This window comes from Phascolarctos cinereus, unplaced genomic scaffold (assembly GCF_003287225.1).
Source record: "Phascolarctos cinereus isolate Bilbo 61053 unplaced genomic scaffold, phaCin_HiC Scaffold_4;HRSCAF=312, whole genome shotgun sequence".
In the NCBI taxonomy this organism is placed as follows: Eukaryota; Metazoa; Chordata; class Mammalia; order Diprotodontia; family Phascolarctidae; genus Phascolarctos; species Phascolarctos cinereus.
This window is the reverse complement of record NW_027555847.1, coordinates 508,235,631-508,262,316: the sequence shown is the minus strand read 5'-3', so window position 1 is coordinate 508,262,316 and position 26,686 is coordinate 508,235,631. Positions and strand designations below refer to the sequence as shown.

The 26,686-nt window shown below is 37.3% G+C and overlaps 1 protein-coding gene across 3 annotated transcripts in view; it reads left to right on the top strand.

The window, feature by feature from the left end:
* Positions 1-26,686, top strand: part of LPIN2 (lipin 2) — a 106,154-nt gene that overhangs the window by 13,900 nt on the left and 65,568 nt on the right. Inside the window, exons 1-2 of one of the 3 annotated variants that reach the window (XM_020970653.2) lie at positions 10,328-10,655; positions 26,457-26,657. In XM_020970653.2, the coding sequence (XP_020826312.1) occupies positions 10,548-10,655; positions 26,457-26,657 (309 nt within the window). In that variant the 5' untranslated portion in view covers positions 10,328-10,547. Of the gene's footprint in view, positions 1-10,327; positions 10,656-26,456; positions 26,658-26,686 lie in introns of those variants that run through there. The other 2 variants (XM_020970652.2, XM_020970654.2) reach the window with 2 other exon arrangements.

Sequence of the window (26,686 nt, the reverse complement as noted above, 5' to 3'; positions counted from 1 at the left end):
TTACCAATTTTTTAATTCCAAATAGTTCTAATCTTTCTGAAGTTCTCCTTACTACCTAAATATGATATCCATGAGCATCAGGTAGCTGGCTAGGGTACCTGCCCTTGCCATCTGATTTGGATTTTCGTCCCCTCCTCTTCTCCCTTTCCTTCCTCTAGCTCCATGTCTGAAACTGCTTCCCCATAACTGACTAGTCGCTCACTATTCCCAGCTCCTCATCTTGATCCAGAACTGGTTCATGGTGGGAGAATTTACAATGCCTGGTCTTTATCTCCTTGTAACCTCCATGACTTTTGGGGCCAAGCAGAACAGTCCTCATCCTCCTCTTCCATGTGGTAAGCCCAACCACAGTTCCTTCCAAAGTATAATGCACTGAGCCAAGGTTCTTAAAGTGGGGTCCGTGTATTTGTTTTTTTTTTAATATATTTTGACAAATGTTTTTCAACCTAATTGGTTTCCTATGTAACACTATGTATTTTATGCATTTAAAAACTTTATTCTGAGAAGGGATCTGTAGGCTTCACCAGACTGCCCAATGAGTCCATGTTTAAAAAAAGAAAGTTTAGAATCCCTGTTAGGCTAAGGTGCTCCATGAGTGGCTTGAAGTTGGAATTGTCTCTGCTCCCACAAGGGGCAGGTAGATTATTCCATTTCCAGAGACAGGTTCCTAGTGTCTGAAGGTAAAACTCTGAATTCATTTTCAAATAGAAACATTGTTACACAGAGTGGTTAGGTGTTCTGTAAGACTATTAATATACTGTCTTACTTCAGGTTTTGTGGTCAGGCCTGGGAATCATCTGTTTAACATAGTTTCCATGAGAAAATACATTCTGAGTTTTATAACTGTTTTACAAATAAGCTTCGATATGTTTGGAACTCCCTGTGTTTTTTTTTTTTTTGGTGAGGCAGTCAGGGTTAGGTGACTTGCCTAGGGTCACACGACTAGTAAGTATCATTTGTTTGAGACCAGATTTGAACTCAGGTCCGTGACTCAAGGGCCGGTGCTGTAGTCTCTGCACCACCTAGTTGCACCAACTCCCTGTGTTTTTGAAACCATACTTTTGTACTTACTTCAGAAGAGAAGATAACTATAACAAAAAAGTTTGTGCTCCAGCCTTGTATCATCAGCTACCTATTGGATGTTTAGAATTAGTCCCATAGACAGTTTAAATTTAGCACATCCAGAACAGAAATCATTGCCTTTTCCTCAACCTCTGCGCCTCTGAATTTCCTCATTCCTGACAAGGACACCACCATTTTTTAAGTTAACTTGTGTTCAAAGACTTGGTATCTTCCTCCACTTATCACTTTCATTCATTTCACTTACCAAAGCAGGTGCCAAATATCATCATTTCTTTCTCTATGACATCTTTCCCTCTTCTCTGCTCAGTTGACATCATTGTTCAGGCCTTCATCACTTCTAAACTGGACTATTGTGGTACCTTCCTAATGAGTCTTTCTGCTTCAGCTCTCTCCTCACTCTAATCCATTCTCCACACAGCTGGCAAAGTGATTGTCCAAAACTTCAGGTCTGACCATATCACAAACCCCCCCCCCCCCCCAACTCAGGAACTCCAGTAATTCCCTATTACCTCTGGGTCAAATATAAACTCAGACATTTAAAGCACTTTGAAATCTGGCGTTGTCCTCGCTTTCCAGTTTTCTTATACATTACTCTCCATCAGGCACACTATCCTTATATCCAGTGCTCCATCTTGGTGTCTTTGCACTGGCGCTTTTCCATGCCTGGAATGTTCTCCTCAGGGAGATACCCCTAAGATTCCTTAAAGTCTCAGCTCAAAGGTCTTTGGTGCCAGGCTGATGCTGCCTTCCCCTCTAAGGTTACCTTACATCAACTCTGTATATATTTTGTATACAGTGCTATATTGGTTGGCATAAGAAATTAAATGGGGATTTTGGGGGGGAGTTTTGTGGAAGCCATAGACAACACAGAAAAACATTTAGAAACTCAGAAATACATAAAATAGATGTATAGTATTGTATCATATCAATATGTTTTATCTTTTGATACCGTAATAATTCAGACTTCTCTGGTACAAAGGGAGGGCCAAAAACTTTAAGCAGATTTTTTTCCAGATTGTGGTGGTGGGTGCCACACCCCTAACCCCCCTGATGTGCAAGAGACAACTGTTTATTTTTGTATATGATCATCTCCTCCATTAGAACATTAGCTTCTTGAAGACAGGGACTGTTTTTACTTTGTACACAATGCCTAGCATATTGGTATAGAGATAGGGAGGGAACCTGTAATTTCACGATGCAGCCATCTCCCTGGATATTGGCACTTTCTCTGTGACTTAGGTCTTATAGAATGCCTAAAGTATTGGGAGGTTAAGAGGCATTCCCAGGGTCACACAGCCAGTATTTGTCAGAGGTGGAACCTGAGCCCAGATCTTCCTGACTTTGAGGCTGGCTCACTATCCACTATATTGCTCTACCTCTAGGGGCCTAGCAATAGTAGTGTTTTTTCTGGTGTTCCTGAATTGATTATTTGTTTTTCAAATGGACCAGAAAACAAGTTGGTTTCACTCAGAATGGAAGAAAAACAAGAATGTCTTACTATAAAGAAATGAAAAATAATTTTGTGTTATCTTTCATTAGATAGTTATGAATCAAAAGAAATTTAATTGTACTTATAGTTTGTAACTATCTTTTGGTGATTCTTTGCCCAGGTGGTAAAATTTTTCGTGATTGTATTGCTGCATTTTATGCACTTGGGGATATCTTGGGCAAGTTTTTCAGCCCTCATGTTGATTTTCCAAGTTACTGTAGAAAGCCTGAAACACTTGGACATTTTGTTCTCAAAAAGTACGCTGATCTTTTTCTTATCACAGACTCTCTAAGGTTTTTAAACAAAAATAGTTAAATGTATATATAACCCATTGATTCAGAGAAAGGTTGAGCTCAAGATCTACAGCAAATTGTACATCAAGTTGTAGGATAGCTTGGCTCAGGATATCAGGTGTGGGTCTGATGAGTATTTCCTTCATCTTCTAAATCAAGGCTTCTTAGCTTTTTGTGTGTCATGAAGTCCTTTGAGAATGTTGAAATCTATGGACCCCTTCTCAGAATAATATTTGTAAATAATTGAAGGAAACATTAAATTTCAGTTAGAGGTTAGTGAAAATAAAGATGCATTTTTTCCCCTTCCCTGTTCATGAACCCGTTGGAATCTATCCCTACATCCTTTGGGGGTTTGTGGGCCCCAGGTTAAGGACTTCTGCTTATAATGGTTTGGGATAGAAGAATTCTGAGATAAGAGGCAGGATGGAGGAAGATAGATAACTTTTCAATGTGACTTTTTTTTATTTTTGGTGGATGTTTTGGAAATTCCCAGGACAATTAGGCAAAAGTTGGTTAAAACAGATTCTGATGATTCCATGATGGTAGTTTAAATTTTCTTGATCATCATTTCCTTTCAAGTTGACAAACATTTCTTGAGTGTTAAGACACTGCATGAAGTACTAGAAATACAAAGCATAAAAAATTGAAAACTATCCCTACTTTGTGGACTTTGTTTTACTAGAAGATACAGCTGGCACTTGGATAGGTAAAGACAAGATCAGTTGAGAAGTTAATACTAACAGTGGGGAATAGGGAGAGTGGATGTGCAGATCAAGACAGACTTACTTTTAGAGGTGTTCCCTGAATTGACCCTTGAAAGGAGCTGAGAATTCTAAGAGGCAAAAGTGAAGAGGTTCTCTGGGTACCAGGGGCAGCCTATACAAAGCATCCCCTCCCTGTGGGTTCAGAGCAAAAGAAAAAGTTTTGCTTTGGGCAACATATGAGATTGGGATGAGAGTTCCAGGCAGAGATGTCCAAAAAGCAGCTGGTAATACAGAACTGCAAGAAGTTTAGGTCTGGATTTGTAGATTTGGGAGTTATCTACATAGAGGTGGTAATAGGAGCTGATAAACTCACCAAAAGGAATGGTGTAGAGTGAAGAGAAAAGAAGACACAGAAGAAAACTTGAGGGAAACTATGGCTGAGGAATATGAAATGAGTGGTGATCCTGCAAAGAAGAATGTGAAGGAGCAATCAGGCAAGTTAGAAGAGAACCTGGAGAAAACAGTGTCAGGGAAGCTAAGAGAGGAGAGTGTTGACTACTATCTCCTCCTGGACAGAGTATCAGAAGCTCCTGTGAGGTCAACTATGACCAGGACTGAGAAAAAACTATCTAAGTTCACAGATGAAACATCATTGATAAGCTTGGAGAGAGCAATTTACGTGCAAAAGGTTGAGAAGTGAGTGGAGCTGAGTAAGTGGAGGGAGTAAGGATACCCTTTTCTGTGAGTGTGGTGATAGGAGGTAGAAATATAGGAGCTTGAGTGGTTGTCAGGGTCAAATGAATTAATTTAACTTTGCTTCCCTGTGTCTCACCTTCTCTATGTGACCATCTTCTTCCCATTGGAACTTTGGATTCTGACCTTAGGACCAACCTGAGTTCTTCTAGGCCAGCCCTCATCTTACTTTGGGTGACATTTAAAAAGTTCCAGAGTTATAGTTTCTGGGTAATTAATCATTTTATTAATAATGCATCTTATTAATAAAAGGGTCAGTGATACTCTTGAATGCCAAAGACCCCTTCATGGTGGTGGGCTCACAGTTTATATGCCCTTGGAAGAGAGGGTGTCCCTGAGGATGGCAATCAACTCTGATTGGTTAACAATTAATGAGAGAGAATGAATATTACAGTGAGAGGTGGACCTATTCTAATGAGGGTCTTGTTGTGACACTGAGCACCCAAATCCTGGTCAAAGAGACTTATCAATTTCCATGTCACTTGTCTGACAGAAGGGAGAATCCACATTTTCTTTTCTTTCTCTTTTCTTTTCTTTTCTTTTTTTTTTTAATAAAAGGGTATGTTTATTTATGTTTACAAATAGGTTTCAAAAACAAAAGGAAAACGTGTATGCTAATACTTTTTTTTCCAAAATGCCAACAGCCCTCATGCTGTATGAAGGTTTCTTAAGATTTATTAGAAAAATCAACACAGTTCACTCACAGTTCACCAAGACATCATTAAACTAACAGATTTAGACAAAAACAAAAAAGACCAAGGTTTTGTTGTACTTTGGAGAATCCACATTTTACCAGACCTAAGTAAACACAATAAGCAGGAATCCACCCATTTGCCTAAACTTATAATTTCTTTACTTTTTTTGATTAGATCTTAGCCTGGGTAAGTATTTGCCCAAGATTTCCCACACGGGTTGATTTCTGGATGGGGAAGTAGAAAAGGGGAAAAACCTCAGTCCTAAATCAATAATTAGTTATAAAATACAATAGACAAATAATCATTTCTCTCACTTGCTGAGATCCAGGCCTCCACTTCACCATCTCCATTTCCATCTCCATGCCACACTGCTGGGTGGTTCTAGTGTTCTTGCCATTTCCAACACCCTTTAGGTGTTGCCTTTCCCCCCATTGTAATGTAAGGTTCTTAAAGGCAAGAACTATCTTGCTTGCTCATATTTGTATCCTTAGAAGTTAGCATAATGTCCAGCATGTAGAAAGCCCTTAATAAATGATCTGATTGTCTGTTTGTCTGTCCATCCATTGGATGGGCAAAACTCTATTCTCAACCTCACCTTGCTGTCTCTCAGTTAAACATGATGAAAAATGGCTGGAAAAGTTTGGATGGATTGTAGAATATTCAAACTGGAAGGATCTTAGAGAATAGAGCTCAGTCTTTTTATTTTACATGTAAAGAAACTGAGGCCCAGAGAGGTTAAGTGACTTGCCCAGATCACATAGCTGATTACTAATATAGTGGGAACTAAAACCTAGGTCTCTGTCATACTCTAATGAAAATGGTTTCTAGAAAAACAACATAGCATGACCTACTGATAGTTCATCAGCTCTGCCATCTTTTATATAGAAAGAATCAAATATTATTACAAAAACACACCCAAAGACAACTAAGTAGTGTAATAGGATTATTTTTGGATAAGAAATGTTCTGTGTAACCAGAGGTCAAATGAAATAACATAGCTGCCAGTTATTCTGACAGAGGACAGTGGGTGTTCCTGTATGCTATGGCATCTTAAACTAGGACAAAAGCAGGATAAACTGGTTAGGAGCTCTTCCATCAGCAGGTGGATGAGTGCTTTAAGAACACACATGAAGCATTTTTTCTTAGCTTTGGGGAAAATTTTTCATCTTTTCAGAAAAAAAAACAGATTGGTTATATATTTTTTGAGTCTTTTGGGATAACTTTCCATCAGCTTTCTCACACTTTTCTTTTTTGATCATACCTGCAATTTAAGCAGTGTAGGACCTTCTACCTATTAAAGAACTCTCACTACCAGTACAAATCAACATTTTCTCAGAAATTTATATTCTTAGAGCAATGCCTGGGAGCATTGAGAAGTGAAGTGAAGGGACCTACAACCAGTATGTGCCAGAAATGGAATTTGAACCCTAGCCCTTCTAACTTTGAGGCCAGCTCTTTATCTACCATATCTTATTGCCTCTCACTCAGTCATTATGAAGGATAAATGATTTAGCACCCTTCATAAAGGTTTTGGAGATATGATTTGCTTCTTTGAAGCATGGCCAGAAGCATACCTCGTGGGCACTGTTGTAGCTGACAGGAGAACCATCTGGGACAAAATTTAAAAAAAAAATAATAAAAGAAACCTAATTGTACTTGAACTGTAACATTGTTATCAAGAGTGTGTCAGGTACCTTTTATCCCTCAAGAGTGGGATAGGAGAAATATGCATGTTAATTCTGTCCTTGCTGAGTGCGTCTGGGTATCTCAAAATCACCAAGAATGTTTTGGTTATGGTTGGGGGTGGGGGAGGGAAAACCTCAGGGAGCAATCTTGGAGTTCAGTACACCTGGATCCTTGGGAGAAAGGAACCTGTGGCATCTTGGGAGTAGGGACTGGGGAGGGAGAGTGGGGAAGGAGCTCACTGAGGGTTAGAATGGAGAAGTCTGGCATGGAATAAATTCCTATTTTTTCTTCTCTTCTTCCTCCCCCCTCCCCCTCTAAATTTTGGCACTGTGGACAAAGCTCTGATCATTCCCTTCCATTTTGCTTATGACTTTGCCTGTATTTCATTTCAGGACTGTTCTCATTAAGTGATATTTTTTTTAAAAGTATCTGACTGAATTTTAAAAATATTTCATAGTAACCTAGTAATATCTCTACCCAAACACTTATTCTTATATAATTCAATTTGAATTATTTTCGAAAGTTCAGTATATGGTATTTTCCTTCAAAATAATAATGTTGGTGAACACTTTGAACTCCAGTGAAACCAAGTATAGCGGAACGCTCCTTACATCAAGTGAAATTCTAATTGTAGAGCACTTAGCACAGTGCCTGGAACATAGTAAGAGTTATATAAATGTTAGCTATTATTACATTTGAGAGGATTAGAACCAGTGTGAGTAAAAAGAGAAGTAGAAGGATTGGGTAAAAGGTTAACCACAAGTGACCTTTCATCCAGTGAAGCCTACCATTTCTCTTCTAACCTCTTTCTTTTTCATTCCTAATCTGTCCAGTTGTGGTGGTTGTGTTCATGTACTTGAACATAAGAATATGAACTAGGTTGACCCTGTACCACAAGGTTTGTTACTTGGGCCCATCATTTAACCTATCTGGGCTTCCATTTCGTTATCTGTAAACTAAGAAAGTTAGACTAGGTGGCCTTTAGAAGTACCTTCTAGAACTAAGTCTATGATACTGTTATGTCCCTTTTGAAACCTCAAAGTTCCAAGAATTATGCAGTTTTCTTGCCTTTGTTTCATTTTCCTCCTTTTATACTTTTATTGTTTCCCTTTTTTTTTAACATTCTCTTTTTTTATGTCCCTTTGAGTTTTCCTTTTTTCTACTCTATTTGCATATAACCATAGATTTGGAGTTGTAAATGACCTAATCCAACCATCTCATCTAGTCTAACTCTCATTTGACAGATGAAGAAACTGAGGCCCAGGGAGTTTTAATGATTCACTGAAGATCATATGAGAATACAGCCACAAAGGCAGCTAGGTGGCGCAGTGGATAGAGCACCAGCCCTGGAGTCAGGAACACTTGAGTTCAAATCCGGCCTTAAATACTTTAAACTTACTAGCTGTGTGACCCTGGGCAAGTCACTTAACCCCATTGCCTAGCCCCCCCAAAAAAAAACCAAAAAAAGAATAAAGCAACAGAATCAGAATTTGAACATGAATCTTCTGACTCCAAATTCACTATACTGGGGCTGTCCTTAATATATCTTTGGCTACATTTTCTCTTTCTCATTACCAGTGTCTCTTCTTCCTTTTCCTCCTTTCCTTTTATGGTTTCTTTTTCTTTTCATTTCAGTGAACCACTATCACCTTATGTCTTTTTCCTCTCTTTCCTTTCTTTGGTCCTATCCTCAGTGCTCCAGGTTAGGTTTTCTGTTGCTGCCATCTAATGTTAGGGACAAAGAACTACAGCATGGCGCAAATGAGGAATCGCTACAGTTTTATATTGATCATATAATGATTTATTTTTAATGATCTTTTTTTCATTGTGTAAGAGATTTGTATGTTATCTGCATTCCCTATACTTTATATTCAACTAGACTGCAAGTTTCTAGAGGGAACTTTTTGATCCATTCTTAGCACCTCTGTGTTGTAACTCTTAAAATATGCTACATAAAATGAGACCTCAATAGATATTTTTGATTGACTTTTTGATAATTTTTCTCTGACTTTTTTATGTACATTTTTTTGGTGAGGCAATTGGGGTTAAGTGACTTGCCCACAGTCACACAGCTAGTGTATGTTATATGTCCGAGGCCAGATTTGAACTCAGGTCTTCGTGACTCCAGGGCCAGCGCTCTATCCACTGCACCACCCAGATGCTCCCTTACTGAATTTCTAATGATTGATTTTGTTGAAGTTAGAACTGTATGCTTTATCCTATAACCCTCATCTCTTGGAGGTTTGTGATATTGAGGCAGGGAACTTTACTACTAATTTCCTTTACAAATATTTAGTAATTAATAACAACAACAATAATAATAGCTAACATTTATATAGTACCTACCATGTACAATCACTGTGCTAAACATTTTACAGTCATTATGTCATTTGAACCTCACAACAACCGTGGGAGGTAGGTTCTATTATTATCCTCATTTTACAGATGAAGAAACTGAGGCAAACAGAGGTTAAGTGATGTGTCCAGGGTCAGACAGCTAGGAACTCGCTTTGAACTTGGGTCTTCTTGACTTCAGGTCCAGCACTGTAGCCACTGTGCTACCTGACTGCCTTAATTTTGTCTGTTCATGAAAAGTATATAGGGATATATAGGTAGAATTCTTATGATGCATGGAGTAATAATGAGAATCAACTCCTCCACAATAGAATGGTTTTTTGGGGTTTTTTAAATTTTTTTTTTCTGAAAAGAAGATGACTTTGTGGTCTTGGCAGCTCCATAGCTACTTACCAGTTGTGTGACCTTAGTTTCCTCATCTGCAAAATGAGGACTAGATGACCTCAAAGCCCTTTCCAGCTCTTACAATTATCATTGAGTCTGTGCTAAGTGAAACTTTTCTATAATATTAGTTTTTTTTCTTGGTATAAAATCTGAATCTTACCTCATTATGCTGACCTCAGTAAATACTGAGTTGCTTGCACTGACTTCATTAGAGTTTCTGAGTTTGCTTGAACTATGTTATGTTATGATTTCTCCCCCCCCATTGGGTTTAAAAAAACAACAAAACAAAACAAATATCAAACCATTTTTAAAAAATCAAAATTGAAAAAAATCTGTTTAAAGAGATTTTAAAAGAAAGTTAAGAGGTATTTTTTACCTCTAAACTTAACCTCAGTCTCCTCATTTGAAAATAGAAAGTTTTGGACCTGATGACCTCCAAGTTCTCCTCCAGATCTAAATCTATGATCCTATGATTCACTCATCAGACTCTTAAACTCAAGCAGCAAAGGTCTCATTCATAATTAAATGAGATTTTTGGATCGTAATGATGTGACACAAGCAAAAGGTTCTGTTTGTTGTTCAGATAGATCTTTATTGGGCATATGAAAACATTGCCCAGCTCTTTGGAAACTCCAGACCTGCTCAGAAAGTGACTACTAGTCATTTTTTCCCCCTTAGATAATTCATTTGTTTGTTTATTTCTTCATTTGTGTGTGGTCTTTTTGTAAAAGTACATGACAAGTTTAAAGAATTATTAACTAAATCCCTGTTAGTTTAATGGAAGTACCAGTGGCTATCATGTGATTGGGCAGGACTGGGCACCTATCAGTATAAACATGTGGCAAAGTCTATCCCATGCCACTGCTTATCTTCTGCTGAGGAGAAGGGCTGAAGCAATTTAAGCAAATCTTATTGGTGAAGAAGTCTCATGTATTGACTTTTTTTTTTAAAGAGCCATTTCCTTTCAGTTTTAAGCATATCACTGTGTTTGCAAGGCAACAACCTTCTTTCAATCTGGATAATAGCTGCAAGTTTCTGTATTTCTAATTCAGAGGTGTTTTCACCAATGCAAAAGACATGGTTGAAGAGCTAGTTTAACTTTAAAATGTTCTACTTAGAAGATGGTGATGAGGAGAAGAAGAATGCTCATGATGAAGGCGCATTAGATAAACCTGAAAATGTTTTTCTTGGAAAAACCCCATCTGGTATCCTGGTGAGTTACCTTCACAGGTGATACCTTTTGCTCCCCTTTGTCTAGTGATTCAAGCTGACTGGTGCAGAAAGAAAAATAAGGTTTTATGCCTTGGAAAGTTTTGAGAGGGTTTGTTTGGTTGGTTTTACTTGTACAAATATCAATGAAAAATTTTTAAAAATTCTTTATGAAAGTGTGATTTAGGTGGTACTTTGCCTATGTAGTCTTGAATATCTTCCCTTTTTTTTTCTTGATTAATACCTTGATCTCTAATCCTTTGACTTATATGTTAGAACAATATTTGGTCATTGGGCTTTCCTTCTCTTTACAGTATGACCTTTCTCTCCATCATCGACATATTTTGTTACTTCTTTGATTGTGTTACCAATTCTTAATTCCTTACATATTCCACATTTTTCCCTGATTAGCAAAAAAAAAAAATAGTGCATGTTGTAGTTTTGTTAAACTTTGTGATTCTTAAAGGGCTTTTTGTGGTTTGAAACAATGTTAGTTTCGCATTCAGTGTAGTTTCACATTCAGTTCTGATTGAAGCTTGGGTAAAAAGACATATAAACTTGTATGGGAACAGTTAGAATGGGGGAGGAGGATGCAAAGACAATTTAACCCTGGACCTCAAGCTCGAAGAGGCCCTAAAATTTACCACGCTGGGAGTGTTAGAATTGTGTGGCCAGGTTTACAATCAATTTTGACATTGCATGGAAACTCGAGTTTTCTTCAGTAAGGCCATTTTTGCTGAGGAAAATATTTGTTAAATTAAATTATCACTGCCCTTTTGGAGTGCCTTTTAATGTATCTTTATATTTAAAATTATGACTAGGGATCTCAAAAACTGTTAGCGGCCTGGGCTTTTATGTACCCCAGAGAAAGACTGTGTCCTGTTGACTTAAATAAACTTTAAGTGTTTGTAAGGCAAATCAGTGTTTTGAAATTGGCTTTCACTATATTATATATTGTAGCCAAGTGTGAAGGAGTTGACCTTTTTTTTCCTTTTCTGTTCTATGATTCAGAACAGAAAGTATTATTTGTTTAAAACATGCAAATGAATGTTTAAATTTGTCTGTCCAGAGTTTTCCCTTTTGGTGGTAGTATGATAATACATGACTAATATAAGTTACAGCATAAGGCTAGTTAGTATTCCAGAACTCTGCATTAACTAAACATAGGACAGCTTAACACTTAAAAGATCCTGGCACCTATCAATCAATATAAAAATTTTTAATAGTTTCACTTTGAAGTAAACATTTTCATCCTATTTCTGTTTTCTTTGCCTTATGGATTATATATACACATGTTTATGTATATATACATACGTGTGTGTGTGTGTGTGTGTGTGTGTATGTGTGTGTGTATCAGTTGATTCAGCCTGGTCCTTTGAGGTATTGTTAAATTTGGAATAAAGCCGTGTTAACTCAACTTGTGCATATATATATATATTTTTTTCTTTTAAGTAAAATGAAGTGATGCTCATTTTAAACTGAAAGATAAAGACATAAATTGGCATTTGACTCTCTTCCTATAAAACCAGCAAGCAGACAGAAACAAAAGTGACCATCTCTGAGGCCTTTGTTTAATATCCAAGCTGACTTTAGTTTTAATGTTAGTTTTAGTTTAGCTAGTGTTAGTTTTCACAAAAGCTTTATTGCTACTATAAACCTGCTATCACAATGACATCATGACTTGTCTGCTTCTTAATTTCAAATGCTTTAGTACAAAGATGTACTTGTTCAGTGTTTTCTTACCGAATATGATGCCTGTTATCTATGTGTGAGCCCAACTTGGGAACACTAGAGAGAAATGTTTTCCTTCTGGAATGTGCGTTAGCAAAGTAAAAACAAATGTAAAGATTATAAGGAAGTATGACACTGTACTAATTGGTTATTTTATATGTAATTTTCACTTATGCAGTAAAAAGTACATATATACGTATAAATATGCAGATATATAGAAACTATCAACAACAGAAACCAACCACGAGAACTTCTTTCTCCTCTTGCTGTTGATATTTTACGGGTTGTCAGGTGATAGGTAGTTAGACCATTGTATCCAAGTTCCCTCATACACTCTATGCAACACACTGTATGGAATCATGTGACCCCTCCCTACCTCTCAAGAATGGTTGTGAGGAACTCTGATTTTTGAATGGCTTGAAGGATAGTACATGCGTTAATATAAAAGTTTTTGCTTGTAAACTAAAAATTTTTATAGGTGTTTATAGATTTTATTGTCTACAGACTATCTCCTTATGTATCTCATACACATTGTTCAAATCAACTCACAGGACTTCAGAACCTAGATAACTAACAAGCCTCTCATTCTTCTGTCTGTTGTTTCATCATACACAGGTGGAAATGTAATCACAGCTTCATCTAACCATCAAACAAATTCAATAATCAAAAGAGAGCCTAGATTATTATTATTTTTTTAATTTTGGAGGCAATAGGTGTCAAGTGATTTGCCCAGAGTCACACAGCTAGTACATATCTGAGGGCGGATTTGAACTCAGGTCCTTGTGATTCCAGGGGTGCTGCTCTTTGTACTGTGCCACGTGGCTGCCCCAAGAGCCTAGATTTTTAAAGTTTTTTGAAATTGGGGGATTGTACGAAAATAAACCTGCATACCTTGGGCAGTACTGGAACTCCTTTACTCCAATGTCCAAGTAATTTAATAATCAAATAAAAGTGTGTCTTTTATAGGCTCCCCCTCAGTACCTACCACAATGCCTTGCACATAATAGATGCTCAGTCAGTATTTCTTGAAGAATCATAGGAAATGATTAATGGAGTCACAGAATGTTAGAGCCCACATATCTTATCCAGGATCATGGAATTTCAGTTGAAAGGGACTTTAAAAGCTATCTAGTCCAACACTGTCATTTTACAGATAACAAAACTGAGACCTAAAGACAGTTTGGGGCTTGCCCAAAGTCATACTGGTAGTGAGTGGCAAAGCTAGGACTTGAACCCTTGTGCTCTGGTTTCAAAGCACTCTTTTCACCAGCATCTTAATAGGTGAAAGGTGGGGGTATTCACCTGTTCAAAATCAGAACTAGGTGGGGAAAGCCCCTTATAGTCCAGGCCTTTCTCCCAATCAGATTGCAGCAGTCCTGTCAGTTTGCTTCGAACAATGGTGCTGGTCACCTCATGGAAAGTCCTGTTACCCTACATGCCCTTGATCAGCCACTGCCTTGTTTTCCTAGTCTCCTTAGCTCCTACCTGCAGCCCAACCCCCTTTTTTGCTCTGGCTCTACACATTGCCAGATCTTGTATCCCTAATCCCAGATTGTATATCCATCTTCTCCCAGGCTAAGGTGAAGGGGAACCTCAATTCCAAAAATGCTTGGCTATCATTCAAAATATTTCCCCCTAGCAGGTCCACAGCCCTGACTGTCTCTGTGGGGCATTTACAGTTTAAAAACCTCACATTTTTTTTTCTCCAGAGCACTTTGTGTTGGGAAGGAGATGCTGACAGTAAATTGACTATTTGTGTCTCTGGATTGTTTCTTAAGGGATTCTCTTTATTACCAGACAGTTGGGGACAGTTCGTTAAGGACTTGTTCTTGTGTTTATTGATGTAAAGCTTGGGTATATGCTGTTGGTATTAGAGATTATAGTTTAGAATCATATCTTTTAATAACAAAGTAGAAATTTTGGCCTGGGGGAAATTTTCTATTAGTATCTGAACTTTATTTTCATTGATTTAAACTTTGCTGATGTCCTGATTCCAGGCCATTCCCTTGCCTTGGCCTGTTTATTTGGTTAGGATGTGGTATGAATGAAGCCAAGCTTGTCCTGTTCTCCTAGTATAAGTCAGTTAGCTTTAGATATGGGGATTGGGGAGGATACAACAACATTAGTCTGCTGTCACAGACTTTGCCCTTAAACCTAGTTAGCCTTCTTGCTTGCAAATATATGCTGTGGAAGGTGAAAGGTCTGGGCAGTAGTGTGTAGGTAGAGCTGCACCAATTATTGGAAAGGCCTCATCCTTCTTATTATTTGAGTCAGTACCATCCTCTTTATCTATACTAGTAATAATCTTTTCATTTATATGGTGCCTTACACTTTTGACATCTGTTAGCAATCCTTTAATTTTTCACTTATGTACAAACATTGTTCAGAGGAAATCATTCACTGACAGAGAAAATTGGAAGCACAAAATCCTAAGTTCTGTGATCAGGAACTTAAAAATAAAACATTTTTGTTTTTTTTTTTTTTCTTCATGGGAAATGGAGAAAAGATATATCTTATTTTTAAATCTTACATTCTTTACTTCTAACCAGAAGCTTTCCTTGCCTATGCTATGCCATAAAATAGAAATACTTTCTAAGTCCTCTGATTTTTGAAAACTCATTGGTGAAATCTCAGCTTCACTGAAGAGTAAAAAAGAAACCAACATGAGGGTTGCCATCCTTTATAGAGAATTGGTAGTCTTAGAGGTCTCATCTTACCACCTTGACTTTTGTTTCTTTTGCAGAAGTGTCATGAGTATCTATTTATACTATACACAGATAGGGAGGAGAAGCTTCCACAAGTCAACCTATTTCAAAGAAATTGTATCCTAGTAATTTTTGTGCCTTAGTAAATACCAGTTGTTAAAAATCGCATACTCATTTATTAAAAACTTGCCAAAAGTGTACCATCTTTGTGTTGAAGGTATTTGATTCTGTAATATTTCCTAATATGTAATATGATTCAAGAGTTCCTTACTGGTATCTTAGATTATATTAGGTATACTAGATATCCAGTGCATAAGAAGATTAGAAAATACATTTAATTGAGCATATTAGTGAAATTTTAATCAGAAGAAGCTTATCTTCCCCTCCTCAAAATCCCAAGTAAGCAGTCAGTTACATGTAGCTTGTTTCTAATATTGATGATTTCATCTTCCTTTTCCAATGGAGAATGTAATAATACCCTTTACACTGTATATGTATTCATGAGATGCCATGGCAAAAAAAAAAAATCAAATAATCACTCACTGATGAACCCATGGTGACAAGCTTCTTCAAACTTAGCTAGGCTGGTTAATGTCTTCACCTATGCTTGAAGCTTTACCAGTGAGTTAAGACCTAGTAAGAAAAACTGATCACAGTCAGGTACTACCTACTCTTTATAAAAATAATTTTTTTAAAAAACACAGATTACCTTCAAACTTTTTTGCTAGTTCTAAGCATAGACATTTCTTTGTAATATGAAGCTATGTTTCAAGGGTGGCCATAGTCAAAGAATTTATTAACAAGTAGCCTACTGTACTTATCAAGCCTGGTCCTTGAAAATTAGACATAGTCTATTCCTGTGACTGTACTTGAAGCAAAAAGCAGTTTATTATCTCAGAGCTGAAAGGAATCTCAGATGTAGTTTTTATGTATATCATAGCAGGACTTTTCTTCATAGCATCATTAACAAAGTGTTGGTTTAGTTTTTGCTTGAAGACCTCCAGTTACGGAGAACTCAGAGTTCCTTTAAAAAACAGTTACTTTGGAGAATTCTTAATGTTAGGACGTTTTTCCTTATCAGTTGGAAATCTGCTTCCCTGAAACTCCCACTCATTGTTCCTTGTTCTTCAAACAAGTCTTAATCTTGTTTCCAAATGACAGAACTTCATATACTTGAAAATATCTCCTCCACCTACATGTTCAACCAGTCTTTGTATGGTATAGTTCTTATTCCCCTTACCGTCCTGATGGTTCTCTAGTCATCTAACATCCTTGCTAAAAATAAGGTGCCTAGAATGAATATAATACTCTAAATGTGGCTAACCAGGGCAGAATACGTTAGGACTATAACTTCCTATAGTCTGGTCACTTTGCTTCTAGTAATGTAGCCTAAGATCAGACTAGACATCTTAAACCATTAGCTCACATGGAACTTGGAGTCAGTTAAAAGTCCAAGATCTTTTTCATATACACTATTATCCAGCCATAAAAAGTCATTCTTGGGGCAGCTAGGTGACACAGTGGATAGAGCACTGGCCCTGGAGTCATGACGACCTGAGTTCAAATTCGACCTCAGATACTTCTTAGCTGTGTGACCCTGGGTAAGTCACTTAACACCCATTGCCTTTAAAAAACCAAACAAACAAGTGATTCTTGGAGGGAAAAAAAATGCACAGCAGAGAACAAAAGAAAACTTAGAAGGAAGCACAGAAAAGCAGTGTAGTTTTGAAAACGATGGCTAGTATTTATTACAAAGGTGTTTTTTTAAAAAAATACATTGTGAAAAAATGGAAATTCATGGTTTTATATTGAATCCTCTTTTTATTTGTGCTGTGTACATGGAAATGATTTTTTTTGTCTTTTGTATTTAAGTTCAAAAATAAAAACAAAATTTAAGCCATTCTTTTTTTAAAAAAAAAACCAGTTTAGTACTTTATATAACTTCGTTTTATATGTCATCTTATAAGATTCAACCTACTGTTCTACCCTTTCATGGTATTTTGGGATAATGATTCCATCATCCTGTTGTTAATAATGATGATGGTAACACTTTAAGTTTGCAAAGTGAATATTATCTCATTTTATCCCCACAACAACCCTGGGAAATTGGTGCTGTTGTTATTGTCCTCATTTTCAGATGAAGATACTGTGGCAGAGAAAGGTTATGACGCACCCAGGGTCACACAGCTACTAGTTGAACTCAGGTCTTCCTGACTCCATATCCAGTGCTCCATCTGCTGTGGTGCCAACCTTGCCTGTTACCGCTTTCTTCTCTGTTGGCCATCTTTCTTGTCTTTTAAAGATTTCACAAATATGACAGCTTTGTCTTCATCTAAATCATAGATATAAATGCTGAAGAGACCAATGACAAAACACAGTGTTCTACTACAGCAACTTCTTTCACATGGAAAACTGGTGCATCAGTCCTCCTCAGTGAGGATATTTTGTCCAGTTCTGAATCCATATAACTGTCCTGTTAACCAACCTATATCATTCTATCTTGTCTATAAACAGTAAAATGATTGTGGAAGATAATCAAGGCCCTCCAAAATCTGACACACACCTTTTCTAGCCCTATCTCATCATGCTCCCTAGTCACATCAAATCAACAAGCATTTAAGTGTCTGCTGTATGCCAAGGTTCTATCCTTTGCTTTCACTATTCCTTATGCTCTGAAAATTCTCTTACCTCCCAGATCAGTAGTGACTTCCCCACTTTGCCTCCTTGACTCTCCCAACACATTTTGGTACTTTTTTAATGCATGTATTACTTTGTATAATAATTATTTATAACATCTACATTTAATTATATGTGTAATTATATAATAATTATTTTGTCATATCTTGCTATGTATAGACTCTAAATTCCATGAAGAACAGAAAATGTGTCTTATCTAAATTTGTATTTTCTCTGCCGCTGAGCACAGTTCTCTGTAAACCATGGGCTTTTATTAAATGTTTGTTGAATTCGCTTTGTTGGATTGAAGGATATTCTAAGTGAGTTTGCTATTCTAAGTGAGTTTGCTATTCTAAGTGTTGCTGTGGGCTCAGTTTTATATGACCTGCTTTTGATATACTCATAATGGTTTGTGGTAATCACCACTTCCCATTCTAAGTGCTCAGAAACTTTTTAATTACTTGTTCTCAAATTTTTCCAGGCCCACTGATTCATAGTTTGGAATTGACCTTTCTTACTTTAAAAATTACAGTATTTGTCTATGTCCAGGCCTTTGGTACCTTTGTGGTTCTCTAAGATTCTTCATAGATTGCTAACAGTAGTTCAGTAGTCACAGCTATGGGTTCTTTCAGTGCCCTAGGATATAGCTTGAAAAGGTCTTTGGTGACATGGACTCATTGAGCTTGGCTAAATGTTCCCTTACTATCTCTTTAGGCTCTCCATTTTCTGTTAACCAGTTCTGGTTTTTTCTTCCCAGTGTGAAGGCTATTCTTACTGATAGAGAAAAGAAAGTAGAAGCTGACTAATTCCACCTTTCTGTCCGTTATCATGCCATCTATCCTAAACAACGATTCTATCCCTTATTTAATTTCTTATTATTATACTAATAGAGTAATAATAGCCAGCATGTATATAACACTTCAAAGAACCATATGTGTTAGGTACTGAAATGATTATGATCCCCACTTTTCAGATAAGAAAACTGAGGTTTAAACAGGTTGAGTCACTTTCCCAAGGTCACCTAGTTAGTGTCAGAGGTTGGATACTAGGTATCTCCTGACTCCAAATGCACCAACCTTTCCACTATACTGCACCTATTCTCCTAAATGCCCATTTGCACATGACACTCATATCTGTTCCTTGTCCTCTCGAAACTTTAGGTGCATACATTTAGAATATGCAGCAAGCAAAGTAAAATTTAAATAGGTACATTAAGGCTAGTTATTTGTTTTAAATTAGAGAATCTGTCATTTAAGGCTACAAGTGAGCATGAGTACATGAAAAGTTTTTTTTTCTATAGATAAATAGATATATATACACATATATGGGGATATATGTATATGTGTTTATATATGCACACATTTGGGGATATGTGTTTATGTGAGTGTGTCACATGGTGGTCAGAAAAAAATGACACAAAGACATTCTCAAGGTCTCTCTTAAGAACTTTGGAATTGATTATATGATGTGGGAGATACTGGTAATGGACCACCCAGCATGGTGTGCCCTCATCAGAGAAGGTGCGAGGTATGCAAATTGAGAAAATCCATCCCAAATGTTCAATCTGTGGTAGAGCATTCTGAACTTGTATTGGTCTGATCAGCCACAGTTGGACACTCTGTAACTTGACTCTAACACAATAATGTCAATTTGGTCCTCTTCTAAAATGAAAGGCAATAATCAATGTGTCTACATACACACACACACACACACACACACAAAATTAGGGATAAATCCTTTTATAAACTGAGTTCTCCAAATGTATTTTTGATATGATCCTATTAACAAAAGAAAAATTTGATTCAGGCCTAACTTTCCAAAAATTCGTTTGTTGTAGGAATTAAGGAATGACTGTGTGTTTTCTTGTATCTTATGTTGTTTCACAGAAATGATTCAGGTTCAGTCAATACTTAATATACTGATGCCATAATCAATGCACAGGGCCTGGGGCTGACTTATTTTGATTGAGTTGCATACTAAATGCACATAACAAATACCTCTTCTCATCAAAAGTTGTAAATATAACTCTTAATTCATTAATTTTCTTATTCTTACCTGCTGTGCTTTTGTATTGAATCTTTAGCTATGCTGAAGTAGTTATGGTGTAAGGGCACAATATTCAAAGTAGAAGACCTTTGCATAATAGCTATGCAGTTTTTTTTTGCCAGTCACTCCATCTCTTTGAGCCTCATTTTCCTTATCTAGAAGATATAATGATGATTAAGAGGATGATGGATTTGTTTGGGGAGAGACTGGAGGCTGGGAGACCAAATCAGAAGCTCTTTCAGTAGTTGAGATGAGAAGTGATAAAGACCTAAATTAGGGGTGATGGTTGTGTGAGTGATTAGAAAGGGCTGTATACAAAAGATATGTTGAGATAGAATGAATATTTGGCAACTGATTGGATCTGTGGGGTGGATGTGAGAATCAAGGATGATTCCAGGTTTATGAACCTTAGTGCCTGGAAGGACAATGATGCCCTCAGCAGTAATAGTGAAGTTTAAAAGAGGTGTAGATTTGGTGAAAAAGATAATTCAGGCTATTCTGGACCTGTTGGGTTTGAGGTACTTCAGTTCTATCAAGAGGTCCAATAGATAATATGAGACTGGAACTCCACTGATTACAGAGAGTGTTGGGAAACAACTATGTAAGAGATTATAATTGAACTTTTGGGAAAGGATGAGGCTACCAAATGAAGGAGTGTATAGAAAGAAAAGATGAGGCCCAGTACACCACAGTTAGAGGTCTTATAGGGATTATGATCCAGTTAAAGAGACTGAAGAGTAATCAGACAGGTAGGAAGAGAGTCCAAAGAGACAAGTATCAAGAAAACCCAAAGAAGAGAATATATAGAAGTAGATGGTGTTTAGTAGTGCCAAATTCTACAAAGTGGTAAAGAAAAAGGATAAGAACTGAGGACAGGCCATTAGATTATGCAATTAAGACAACATTGGTTGCTTTGGAAAGAATAGCTGGGGTTGAATGATGAGGTAGGAAGGCAGATTTCACAGGATTTAGAAGAAAAGAAGTGAAGGCACTGAGTATAAATGATTTTTTCAAAGAATTTGGCTGAAATAGAGAGGAAAGGATTATAGGATCTAGTGAAGGGGTTTTTTAAATTTTATTAATGGAGAGACATATTTATTTGTAGGCAGTAAAGAAGGAGCCAGTGGATAGGTAGAGATAGATTAGAGAGTGGGGAGTTGCCAGTCAAAGCAATTTACTTTGTGACCTTATGCCTTGGTGCCTGTAAGACTACACATTAGGTGTCAATAGACAAGGAAGTTTCTTCATTGAGAGGGAGTTCCCTATATCCGATGAAATCTTCGGTCTGGCCTAAAACAAACAAACAAAAACTAGCAGAAGGCATTATGTGAGAAGCTGAGAACAGATAGCTGATATGGCCCTGCGGCCCTGCGTCTATTCTATCCCTAGAATAGAAAATCGATATGTTTTACATATTACTTTAGGGGACCAGGAGGAAATGTATGACAAAATATTTTTAAATTTAATCTTCACTGTTAACATTTTCACCATCACTTTCTTAAGGCTAGACACTCAATGGAACTATAAAGCAAGCCCTAACTTGTAGTTTGGTGATTTCTGAGGTGTCAGTGCTCGCACTGAAATTTAGCAGTAAACTCCCTCAAGCTGGTTCGAGCTGGCTCCAGTATAGTTCCTGAGAGACCTAGATACCTATAACTAATAACACAAGTTACTATGATTGTGTGTGCATGGGTGAAGCCAGACATCATAGCAAGCGACAATTATGGCATAGTATGCGAGACTTGGGAGTCAGGAAACCTGATTTTGAATCCTAACATTGACATTTACCAGCTTTACGTGCATGGACAAGTTATTTAACTTTCTTGAACAGCCTCAGTTTCCTCACCTATAGAATAATGTTATTTTTTGGCATTAGCTTTGGAAATGAGAAGTTCAAGGAGAAGCGGTTGACTTTCATAGAAAGATCAAGAAAGCATCATGGAGGAGGTAACACCTGGGCTGGTCCCAGTAGGAAAAAGGTTCTCCTGTTTCTGCTTCAGATAGGTTTTTTTTTTTTTTTGATATTTTTACTTCAGGGAGAGGTTAGTTTATTTCCTGCTACCACTATCAATAGCATCTCACATTTCTAAAGCTACTTAACAGTAAAGCAACAACACTTTTATTTTCATACAGATTATGGTACCCTCTCATGCCATCTTTATCCTTTTTCTTTCTTTTTTTAACCTATCTCTGTGCTTGGTATTGTGTGTACCCCATGCCTGGAATGGACTGTGTTCTTTCCTCTGCCCATTGAAACCTTAAACACACAGCTCAAGCATCACCTTCTATATATCAGGGGTTCTTAATCTCTTTTGTGTCATAGACCCCTTTGGCAGTCTGGTGAAGCCTATTAGATCCCCTTCTCAGAATATTTTAAAAAGTCATAGTTGAAGGAAATGATTAATTGCAGTTAGAGGTTAGTGAAATCAAAGTTGTATTTCTCTTATTCCCTGAAATCTTTCCAAAGACCCTCTCAGAGTGGATGAACCCCATATAAGAGCTCCTGTCCTATATGAAACCCTTCTTATCCCTGCTCCTAATTGCTAGAGTACTCTCCACCAATATTCTCTTGTATTCATGTTATATACATTATTTATGTACTAAGAGACTCATGTTTTTTGTTCCCCATTAGAATGTAAGTTTCTTGAGGGCACTTTTGTTTGTATCTTAGCACAGTGCTTGGCATTTGCTAACCAATCAATACATGTTTGTTAATTGATTCTTGTCCCTGTTTTACAGATGAAGATACTAAGGCTCGATTTTAAATGACACTTAGTACATGTAAAAACCAGGATTAGAACTGGGATCTTCTGACTCCTTTTCCAGTTTTTCCCACTGTACCTTACTACCTGTAGCAGTGCTTTCCCTGTAAACATTAGAGACTGCATGTGATCAGTGACTTAATTAAATATTTGATAGATGTGGGGTGTTCTCGCAGTCCTTGATGTTGCAATTGAGTAAATAATTATGATGTAATCCTTGCTTGAAGCAGGGCCTCCTCCGCAGGGTGATTACCTGCTTTTCCCGCAAACATGCCAAGAGCAAAGCTCTCCCTTCTGCCTTGTTTGTACTTGAACAGAGTTACTGTTTTTCATTATCACAGTATAGCACATCTCCCTGTGTATCTGCCATTACTTTTGTTATTTCAGTGTTCTTCATATAAACAGAGCTCTTTGTGACTGCTAAGCAAAGGCCTGTGATTTGACAGCCTATATTTTGCTGTATTTAGAAACCGACATTTGCACAATAGTTTTTTCTTACATAGGCAGCATATCACTTAACCATGGTAATTAAAAGCATCTTGAATCAACATAAGTGTTCTTAATTAGGGACCTAATGTTCCATTTTCACTGGTGTCTTTTCTCTCAAAGCTTGTATATTTTGACTTTAAAAAAAAGTAAATTCAAAATGTTAGAGATTCACTAATAAGTCAGCTTTTTAACCTTACAGATGAGAAAACTGAGGCCTAGAGAGGCGACATATGCCTATAGTTAACTTACTAGTTAGTGGCAAAGTTGGGACAAAGTACTAGAATCTAGGTCTGCTGATTCCAAATTTGATGCTCTTTATATTATACTATATTGCTTTCATATAATAGTTATGGATCTAGTCAGTAATTATGCCTTCCCCTATAAAATGTTATCTCCTTGAAAACAGGGACTATTTTCTTTTTTATCATTATATTCCCAGTGCCTAGTACATGCATTATACATATATACATACATATACATATATAGTATATTCAGCATATACACATTTAATGTATGCTTATTAATTGTTGTTCGATTGATTGGTGAATGGGGTAGGGAATGGATTTGGGATCATATTGATATAGTGAACTACCTCTAATCGTACAGGGTAGTGCCTTCTCTAACAACCTATGGTCTTAGAAAGATGCCTAGATCACTAAGAGTTAAATGACTTACCTTGGGTCACATGGCCAGTAAGTGTCAGAGATAGGAATTGGACCCACTTCTTGGCTTCCAGGACAGCTTTCTATCCACTGCATCATATTGCCCATTTGTATCACTAGATTTACTTTTTCCGTTTCCCAAGTGAGAGAAGCTACTAGAAGTAGATAACAGGTGTGAGTTGGTCACTTCTTATAAAGATCAGAATGCTGTTTTTAAAATGTTGTCATTGATTAAGCATCAACTAAAACTTAGGTTACTTGGCACTCTGCTGAGGAACAAATATGTCATCATATTATCTACAGAATATAACAATTTCGGAGGGTTTTCTTTTCAAAAGGCAGTGTGGTATAATGAGAAAACACTGGGTTTGGATTCAGGACATTTCAAATCTCATCTTTCACCAGCCATGAGCTTGGGAAAGTAACAATTTCTCTGGGCCTCAGTTTTCCTCCTTTGTGAAATGATGAAATTTGACTAAAATGACTTCTAAGTTTTCTCTTCTAACTCTGAGCCTGAGCTCCTGGAATATAGGCTTTAAATGTGAACCATTTACAGTGGAACTCTTGCTGTCTCATTTTTCTATTTCCAGACTATTTCAAGGCCTAGAATTTAATATTATTGTAACCCAGACCCAAAAGCAAAAAACTTAAAAATCATTAATGAATTGTTTTTTATTGTGATGCAAGATGCAGCTTAATGATTTAAACTTGTCAAATTAACTCATTTTTTAAAGTTAATATATGGAGTGTATAAAATTTAAATTCTCCCTATAAACTGGACTGGAAACTTCCTAAGGGCAAATACCTTATTTTATCTAATCTTTGTATCTCACTGGTCATTTAGTGTATTATTCTGTCATGTAGTTGACTTTTAGTTAGTATTTGTTGGATTTATTGCTCTTGAATAAAAACTGTTATCTGGTGCCATAAAATTCTTAATAAGAACCAACCATTTCTTCTAAGTAATTGTCATTAGAAGAGCAAGGCAGTGGGAGCTCAGGTTCAGGTGAGGGAGGTTCTTTTGCTCATTCTTCCATAACTTCTGACCGGTGTTCTATTTGTGTGTGTGAGTTTCCACATCTGTAAATACTTTCTAATAATCTTTATCAGCTGAGAGTAAAGCTACTCCCAATTCTTTTTTTTTCCTGTGACCTTAAATGAGTCTTTAAGATCTAAAAGAGAACTAAACAGATAATACTTAATTTTAAAGATCGTTGGCATACAAAGAGAGTATTTTTGAGATTGAGAGATTTGAAGGCATTGAGACCCCCCTACACACTTTTGCCTGAAAGTTAACAGGGCCCTAGCTACAGTCATGTCACAATGACTATGAGGAGGAAAGGCAATAGCCACCCATTGGTGGGGAGGGTAAAGGGGAGGAGAGGCATTGTTCACCGATTAAAGCTGATCACTCTTGGTTGGAACAATGGGGCACATTTTAAGGATTAAGGAATCCATTGGGGTGGGAGCAAGGGAACTTTAGCCAGTTTTTTCCCCAGTTTCTATCACACATCTTCTGGAGGCAGTCCATTTTAGCTAGTTTCTGGAGACCTCTATCACACCTAAAGTTCAGAAAATCCTTTCTGTAGATATTTAGGGATCCCATTTAGGGATCATAATCTCAGGTTGAAAATCAATAAGAGAGGGAAAATCTATTAGATGTTTTGAAGTGATCACATTAAGTATCTTAAGGAAGATGATGAGACTAAAAGCATGTATTAATTTCATTTTGTTTATGAAATACAAATATGTCATCCCTGGAAGAATCTATTCCATTCCAAAACTGTTTGTCAGTTGTTTTGGAACTCAGAATGGTTTTCCCATAGAAACAATATTATAAAAATGTTTACATTGTAATAAATGAGTGTTAAGGTTCCTACATCGGCTGGTAAAGGACTTTTAAAACTATGATATAGCTAAATTACGTTATGTTCTCTCATATTAGGCCTTACCATGGAATCTAACAACCATGTATAATATTGTTTCTATGGGAAAACTTATTCCAAGTTCTATTTTAGGACTCTGGGCAGTGGGAGGAGGGACACCCCTCTCCTCCCTCTCCAGTACTGGACACAGTAACCAAAGTGGGATAGGGGTCCAAGGTAGCAGGGAAGGGGATCCAGGCAGGAGGAAGCAGGGAAGGTGGGGAGGAAGGGAGTGTTTCTGGAGTTGGTCAATGACAGTGATGGATCTAGGACTTAAGGCCACCTCTTCTGTGGGCAGCCAAAGCCATATGGGGTCACAGTCTTCAAGTGGTGGTGGTTGTGAGCTGGGATCCAGATCTTTGGCAGGTGGTAGCAGTAGAGACCTGGTTCTTTGGGGGAGGAGGATACTCACCTGGTGGAAAGTATTTTGAGGGTCCCAATCTTGGGTGGGGATGGGTAGTCTAACATTCATCATGCGGTAGGTATAGGTTTATTGGTCTTGGCTATTGAGAAATAGGCATTGCCAATGGCCAAGAAAGGAAAGAGGAAGGAGAAAAGAGTACCTACCAGCAGCTGTGTCAGGGAGAAAAGGAGTAGACCTATAGACATAATGGAAGAAGGGGAAGACCTTATAGGGGTAGTCAATCATAAATAAAGCTTGTCAGTGGGCATTCCAAGTTAGGCGATCTTGTAAAAATCTGGCAAAGTATAAAAATCTTGCTCCCTGGAGTGGCATCTTGATGCCAGCTGGATTATAGCTATGATTTGTTATCATTTAATTTGTATTTTCCTATCTTTTTTTTTTTTAGTCTCAAACCATGAATTATGTGGGGCAGCTGGCTGGGCAAGTCATTGTCACTGTGAAGGAGCTATACAAGGGCATTAATCAAGCCACGCTCTCTGGATGCATTGATGTCATTGTGGTTCGGCAGCAGGATGGCACCTATCAGTGTTCTCCATTTCATGTTCGGTTCGGGAAGCTTGGAGTCCTCAGATCAAAGGAAAAAGTGGTAAGCCTCACAGCAGTCTTTTTTTTTTG